The sequence below is a fragment of the Doryrhamphus excisus genome, linkage group LG4, assembly GCF_037039965.1.
Source record: "Doryrhamphus excisus strain RoL-2023G ecotype Guam linkage group LG4, RoL_Dexc_Guam_v1.1, whole genome shotgun sequence".
Classification (NCBI taxonomy): Eukaryota; Metazoa; Chordata; class Actinopteri; order Syngnathiformes; family Syngnathidae; genus Doryrhamphus; species Doryrhamphus excisus.
Window position 1 is genome coordinate 6,036,810 of NC_136360.1, and position 7,994 is coordinate 6,044,803.

General features: G+C 41.2%; 1 protein-coding gene across 1 annotated transcript; it reads right to left on the reverse strand.

The window, feature by feature from the left end:
* Positions 1-447: 447 nt before the first annotated feature.
* On the reverse strand, positions 448-7,994 carry soat1 (sterol O-acyltransferase 1). The gene is made up of 16 exons (XM_078790043.1): positions 7,791-7,994; positions 7,330-7,481; positions 5,890-5,948; positions 5,081-5,229; positions 4,881-4,940; positions 4,694-4,801; positions 4,323-4,608; positions 4,150-4,228; positions 3,441-3,525; positions 3,327-3,376; positions 3,116-3,241; positions 2,942-3,039; positions 2,781-2,879; positions 1,606-1,741; positions 1,382-1,527; positions 448-1,285 (listed from the first exon to the last, which is right to left on the reverse strand). Exons 2-16 carry the CDS (start codon positions 7,478-7,480, stop codon positions 1,220-1,222), a joined length of 1,698 nt encoding a protein of 565 aa, XP_078646169.1. The 5' UTR covers position 7,481; positions 7,791-7,994; the 3' UTR covers positions 448-1,219.

Below are 7,994 nucleotides of genomic sequence, written 5' to 3' on the forward strand. Positions count from 1 at the left end.
CCACAATACCTTATGGTCAACTGTTAGAACATTAAAAACTATTCCAATGTCAGTGCCACTCCAACTTTCCAAAAGTACCACCATGGAAAAACACAAGAACAAGTAAACTCCACATATATTTCATGTATATAATTTACAACATAATTTCATTTTTATGTGCCTGCGTACTCGACCTGATACAACTGCTAAAAGATTTGTAAACTTGTCTCAATAAGGTCAGGGAATGAATTATGATTCTGCAAAGCAAAATATGAGCAATGACTACAGTATCCAAAATGTCTGCAGATTTCTTTCTAACGTGTTGTGATCATTAATGACCAAATCTACATGGGAAAACAGAGCAATGGCCTTCATATAAGCTGTATACTGGTACAAGCTGTGAAAAATAAATACTGCATGAAAAATTGTAAGTGGCTCGAATTTGTCAATGAAGCGCCAATGCACCAGTCGAGAATGAAACTTTTATAGTACAGTGCCCCCTTGTGGTCAAACATTGGTCACAGTGAAAACTATTGCGTAGCTCTCTTTAAACTTGGAATATGGCATCTTCTTATTTACAAAGATACATTACATCCATCAAAATTGGCAATGACCTTACGAAATGTGTATAACTGTAGGTACTGTATACAGAAGATCATTTCTTTTAGTGGGAATAGTTACAGCGTAAGCATCAATACTGTAAAAGCTTTTAACTGCGCTGACAGTCTGCAAGCACATACGTATATCAAGGACAACAATTAATTTGGTGCAGCTGAAGCATTCTTAATGATGCTCAATATACAATCAAGCAAGTTCAGCTTGAATGACACATACACGTTTCATGGAATTCAGTAGACCAACACCTTTAGGACAGGATGCAGGTTTTGTTAAATATTAACTATAACTGCATGTGTAAATGGCGTGTGTGTGTGCATAATGACTGTATTCAGTTGCCTCATGATTGCCCCCTCTCCCTATTGGCACAAGGCGGAACCTCAAAGCAGATCAAGTCAAAGGGATTTACAAAGTTGCAAAATAAGTAGTGGGCACATGTAAGCTCAGGTTACTGGAAAAAAAAATGCTATTTTTTCTTCCAGGTTGAAGCAGACATGAAAGTAAGGCATCAGTGTGATTTGCAGAATATGTACAGTAGTGCAAAATACCAAATGTCAGGCAAGTAACTGAAAGGCTGGTCGGCGTGATAGTGATGGGTCACAGCTGCAGTTCAGGTCACAGCTTTTTAGTTGGCCACCAAACTTCTCTTGCAGCTCCATGACCGAGGTTGTAGTAACTCAAGGAAGGAGGGCTACAATAAAATCAATCTTAAGAATCAGAATTTTCTGACAAATCAAAAAGAAAGAAGCAATCATCTGTACCAAAGACATCACAATTCAGGTGATACCTCTTTTAGGGTGCAGTAGCGCTGGGCATACCACTCCTGAGAGTACAAACAGATGATAACTCCATGACCTAAGAAGAGCGATGTCCACATGATTATGTTCCAGATGGGACCTTTCCTTTGGTCATGGAGGATGAAGTTAAACATCACTATAAGAAGGTGATAGGAAACATTTATGTATTTTATAATATAAACCCAAGAAGCTGGAAGGTGTGTTGGCGTCTTACTCCCAAAGCACATGAACAAGCAGAAGAGGACTGGGTAGAAAAAGCCGAAGCAGATTGCTAGGATGTACTCGTGGACGACTGCAGACACTGTAAACACAAACAGCATGGCCGCTGGTCTGAAGCGCTTCTGGGAGATCTGGAATGAGTCAAAAAACACATTTGTATCGATCTCTTTGTATCGATGTGCGATTATATCTGCAGCAAAATAGCTTTTCACAAAGTCCGTACTAGAACTACTCCATGGAATTCCAAATTAAACCAAAACTTTGAAAAAAATATGCCACTAAAGATATACAAAACAGACCATCCCATTAAACTGCAATTCAATTATGGTATGTGCCAATTTACCACAGAACATCCTGTGTCACCAGATCTCCAAAAGCAAATTCTCTAATTAGCGCTGGTTAAATAAAAAAAAGGTACATCATTAATAGCTGTGGTTGTAGGCAACCTCCAGATGTAGGTTTTTGTTTTCAATAATTCCACAAGATGGCAGCATGTAAGCTACACCCCACATAACACAAGCAGGAGCCTTTGCTAAGCGCTCTCAGTTGAAGGTGTCGATGTCCTTCTCGCATTTCCCATCCATCCATCTTCTATACAGCTTGTCCTCGCGATTGTCACAGGTATGTTGGAGCCTATCTTTGGCCGAGAGGCGGCGTACACCCCGGACTGGTTGCCAGCCAATCGCAGGGGCGTTTTTCATATTAAAAAAGGCAAACAAGTACATTTAAGTTAATATTGCTTCTCTGACTACTTTTGTGTGCCTTAATGGGGGCGTTAATTTCATCAATTTAGTTTTTCCAGTCTGTTCTTTTAAACCATGAATGGTAACATACATATGATAGCTGGTTGTGGTGGTTTTCCAATATTTTTGTGTGTTTAAAAATAACTTTGCAAACAGTTGCAAACATTCCCTTGAAGTTATTATGTAAAATGAGTTTTCAAATGTGAGAAATAACCACCTCTTTTAATGAACGCCCTCTTTGCAGTTTCACCCTTTGTAGATGTCTGCATTCGAAGTGACAGTCTTGTTGTACGTGATCATTTAACTATTGGAAAACCAACAACGGTGGACTGCAAGTTTTTTTACACTTCACTTCTAGAGTTAAAATTGCCGGTCATTGTAAAACATGGTAACAAAAAATGTGTTCTTAATACATTCTCAGACTCACCCACAAGAAGTCCCAATACACATAGCGAAACAGCCAGTCATGAACGACTACATTCCAAGTACGGTAGTAGTTGGCAAAAGATGTTGAATTCCACCAATCCTGTGATGTAAAGTCAAAATGAGTGAGTTTGACCACAAATGGTGGGCAGAAGTGCGGCACACCTTGTAAAACATTCTGTCAGCAAAACGAAGCATCTCTGCGAATGCGTTCAGCCAACAGTGGAGGAAGGCAAAGAACCCCAGAAAGAGAATCAACACTCCTGAAAATTTGAATAACAAAACATATTAATCTGTTGTTCTTGTAAATGAAGAGGATGATCGAATGTCTGATCTTACCAGGCAAAATGGAGTTGAAGACACATAGCACCATTGCTCTCAGGTCAAAAAATTGAAGACTGATGCTGCGGAACTGAGGGATGCAGAGCCGCACAAACACATAGTACGCATAAAACAGACAGCCGAGTACCTGTAAGGAGGAAAACCAGCGGGGCTGATAAGATAAACAAGTAGCAGTTTTATTTGGAATGAGTCAGTAAGAATCAAAAAGGTACCTGTAGTAACTTTGAAGCCACATAGCCCCATCTTATGGTTGGGTTCCTGTGTGGGAAAAACAGGAGCGAGTTTAAGGAGCTCCTTGTTCAGTTGTGCTGATGTTGCTTACCTTGGGTATTTATCTCTATAGATAAGCGTGGGTGCAAACAAAAAGTAGAGGTACTGAGAAACTTGAGGCACCACTGGGACTGGGCCTGTATATGACAAAACAGATAGAACAACAAATGGTGCACATTTCTCACCACTTCATAATTCATTCAAGTGTTGTGCTTTAGTAATAATAATAGTAAGCTTGTTATACAAAACTGTGGTGAGACCAGCCATGTTGTTCGGTCTAGAGACAAAGACAGGAAGCAGAACTAGAGGTAGCAGAGATGAGGATGCTGAGGTTCTCATTGGGAGTGACCATGATGGATAAGATCAGGAACGAGTATATCAGAGGGACATTACATGTTAGAAGCCTTGGAGATAAAGTCAGAGAGGCCAGACTGAGATGGTTGGGACATGTCCAGAGGAGAGATAGCAAATATATTGGTAGAAGGATGCTGCGTTTAGAGCTGCCAGGTAGAGGTGTAGAGGAAGACCAAAGAGGAGGTTTATGGATGTAGTGAAGGAGGACATGAGGGTAGTTGGTGTGAGAGAAACAGATGCAGAAGACAGGGTTGGATGGAGGAGATTGGTTTGCTGTGGCGACCCCTGAAGGGAAAAGCCCAAAGAAAAAGAAGCAGCAGCTTGTTAAATCAATACTTCCCTGCATTACTGTAATTGTAATTACATTGGATTGCTGTACAAAATATTTTGGCCCGAGTGAGACTTACCGGTCTTGTCTTTAGCCCAGGCCAGGACCCTTGGTACATTCTCCCTTATATAGGAGTGGGCTTTCATCATGAGTCTCACCTGGAATGTGCACATAACAGCTATTATCAGATGATTTCAATGAAAAGTACCTAGTTTCACTAAGGAAAGGACATTAGACATACATAGAATATACCTGTTCCAGAATGATGATGAAGCATGAGGCTGGTGGTAAACTGTTGACAACTGCCACATATGTGGGTAGAAAACCAAGGGCCAAAGCTTGGTAGAGAAGAAACATGGAGCCAAAGACAAAACTGTACTGCCTATGGTGACTGGAAGAGCCAGCCTGACTCTGCATCCACAAATGGAATAGGCTGTAGGGAACCACTAAAACAGACAGGAACATACAGATCCACGTGCACACCACCAAAGGAAATTGTCCAAACGCATAGACCAGCAGGTCAAAATCCAGCACCAGTCTGAAGAGATGCGCAATAATATCTTATGAGGCAAAAATACAGTAAAAATTCACAATCTGTGAAGTTAAATGGTCTTATATATTACCTTCCTTCATCAATGAAATCAACCACCAGTGTACTGAGGATAAAGAGAATGAGCAGAGCAATAAACATGTGGTAGATAGTCTGGATGTGGTTCACCTCGAATAACTCACTATGGCAGATAAAAAAAACAGACAATGAGTGACTGAAAAATGCACACTTGTTTTGTTGACATCTTAGGGTCCGCTTACTCCAGGAGGGACCTGCGGCTGACAAACTGCTTGCCTTGGCCATGAGGAGGTTGGAAATGCCTGCAAGACAGGGTGATACCTTTCTTTTTGTGCAGTTAGTTAGTTAGTTGTGATTATCTTTTCCTCTAAATAACTTTAGGTATGTTTTTTTTCTTGTATTGGTGTACCAATCAAATGCCTAGTGACTCCCAATTGTTTACCCTAGTCTGCTCATCTTCTTGTCTAACAGAGAGGGTGAGAAGACAGGAGGCGGGGGTGCACAGTCCAGGCTGGCTGATTCCTCGATAAGACTGTCCATACAGTCATTGACCTGGTTGTCAAGCTCGCGCAACAGCTCCCGCTTAAGATGCTGAGGAGAAAGAATAACACCGCAATGCAGTAAGAGCAATCATTGTTATATTTTCTCAAGGGATAATAGTATAGAAATAAAACACTGTACTCAACACAGCCATTATTGTCCAAATACCAGGCAACACAAGTGAATACGAAGATACAGTAGGTCTTGTCGACAGTCAAGCATGGAGGTGGTCGTATCAAGGTCTGAGGCTGCATGAGTGCTGCCGGCACGCTGCGCTGGAGCCTATCCCTATCTCTTCGGATGAGCGGCGGGGTACACCCTGGACTGGTCGCCAGCCAATCACAGGGCACATATAGACAAACAACCATTCACACTCACATTCATACCTATGGAGTCGCCAATTAACCTAGCATGTTTTTGGAATTTGGGAGGAAACTGAGAAAAACCCAAGCATGCACATGGAGAACATGCAAACTCCACACAGAGATGGCCGAGGGTGGAATTGAACTCGGGTCTCCTAGCTGTGAGGCTTGCGTGCTAACCACTCATCCGCCGTGCAGCTGTTTCAGGATATGATCTGAATAATAATAATAATATCATAACATCATGTTCCGGACACTTGACCTCATGTTTTCATTTCATAAGCAAATCATTCAAATGCCCCTCCATTGCCCCCACCACCACAAAAAAACAAATGATTGAATTTCAAACCTCCGCTTTCCTTTTCAGTTGAAGCTTCTTGCTGATCACCTGCTCCACTTCAATTTTACCTGAAATAACAAGAAGAATCTGCTAATTTGCAAACTCTATGCAAATTAAATTCCCAAAAGGCACCATGCGACTATAGGAGGTCCAACAGCTTGAGAAAAATACAGAAAACCATATATTTTTAAACCTGCTTAGCTAACTTCTATTACTTCAAAAGCATTTTTTACACAGTGAGAGATTGCAGTAAGAATTTGGGGTGAACAGAAAATTCCACAAAATATGGTCCAGAAAATATTTTTTTTGCGGAGTTAGAGATACCCCAACCAAGAGATGTTCAAAAATATTGCTGGGTTTCAACCATGTGACCTCAAAGCAGTCCTCATCACTTCCGGTCTTCACTTGGGGGAGCAGCTATTAATACGCTGTTGTTCAGTTATCATGAAGATGCCCAGATGACAGAGTACTATAAAAGGTTTACATCCAAATATACAAGCCAGATATCTTTTTAAAAAAAATAGCTTCAATTTCTTGTCTAAGATTAGTTGATTATAGTCTTCATACGTTTTAAAGTGTTCATTTTTGTTGCTGACAATGATTTGCTGTATGAAACACTCACACGCAGCTTGCAGTCATGCTGCAAAACAACAAGCGACTAACTGAAATGCTTATAATTATGTATAAATGCATAAATAAACGGAATTAAAAATAAGAATTTCTGGCACCCAATGAAGTAGTCAAGCAATGTCATTGCTATAGATACCACAGATTTTCAAAATGGTGTGAAAATACAACACAATGCGATTTAACTAAAAACAAAAATTATATACTGCATAACAATGGGCTGCACGGCGCAGGAGTGGTTAGCGCCCAGGCCACACAGCTAGGGGACCCGAGTTCGATTCGACCCTCGGGCAACCTTGGCCATCTCTGTGTGGAGTTTGCATGTTCTCCCCGTGCATGCGTGGGTTTTCTCCGGGTACTCCAGCTTCCTCCCTCATTCCAAAAGCTAGGTTAGGTTAATTGGCAACTGCAAATTGTCCATAGGTATGAATGTGAGTGTGAATGGTTGTTTGTCTATATGTGCCCTGTGATTGGCTGGCGACCAGTCCAGGGTGTACCCCGCCTCTCGCCCTAAGACAGCTGGGATAAGCTCCAGCATACCCCCACAACCCGTGTGAGGATAAGTGGTAACCATGACTTAATTTTGTACTGTTGTGTTAAAATCCTCTGAACTATCACACAGGTCCTCTTAAAATGGTATCATGAACTTGTCATCACTTCTGGAGTCTAGTGCTGATTAGAACTGTATTTCCTAATAAATAGTTGTGTCGTTTAAACTGGGTGTGTTGAGAAAAGAGAGAAAATCTGGGCGTCTCCATCCTACAAGGCATGTTGATAGGTTTGGTGGTTTTGTTTGTTTGTTTGTTTGTTTGTTTGTTTTACCTTCACTAGTGACGTGACTCTCTCCATTAGGCTGTTGATCGTGTTTCGCCAGACTGCACTCGCCATTTACCGAGCTATCCAAGTCTGAGGAAGAGGGCATTTTCGGAAAAGTTTGGCGGCGGAACCGGACACTGTCATCACCATTTTCCATCCTGGAAAGCAAAAATAATATATAAAAAAATTGTGTGTGTATAAAAAAAACGCAATCGATCTCACAACTCCACGAACAATAATTCATTGGATTTAGAGTGACACACTTAAGAGTTAGCAGAGTATGAGAGTGAATCAGTCTCACATGATTCTGTATCTATAGACAGCCGTTGACTGCAAACACATAGAAAATCGGGAATTCCACTAAATTAAGTGTCTAACATCCAATTGTGTGTGAGAGTTACTGTGCTTAAGAGCTAACCAACTTAGCTAAACAACAGGTTAAATGTTGACAGTTGACAAACACTCACGTCTTAACCTCTCGGACAGAATAGCAGTTCCACTAGCCGGTCCACATCCACAGCAGCGCCGAGAGTCAGTCAGTCAGTCAGTCAGTCCACTCAATTTAACTTTTTTTTTTATCAATCACAAAAAGCGAGCAGCTGCTGTATACCGCCATTGTGTCAACGTTGAGGAGATGATGATGACAGGCTAGTCCCACGCTGATTGGATGG

Bases quoted from the DNA above. Each gene is read 5' to 3' on its own strand.
- soat1 (XM_078790043.1), bottom strand. From the start codon at position 7,480: ATGGAAAATGGTGATGACAGTGTCCGGTTCCGCCGCCAAACTTTTCCG. The intron at 4,609-4,693 runs GTAATATATAAG...GCATCTCTTCAG, and splicing joins GATTTCATTGATGAAGGAAG to ACTGGTGCTGGATTTTGACC. The intron at 1,742-2,780 runs GTGAGTCTGAGA...GACTCATTCCAG, and splicing joins TGTATTGGGACTTCTTGTGG to ATCTCCCAGAAGCGCTTCAG.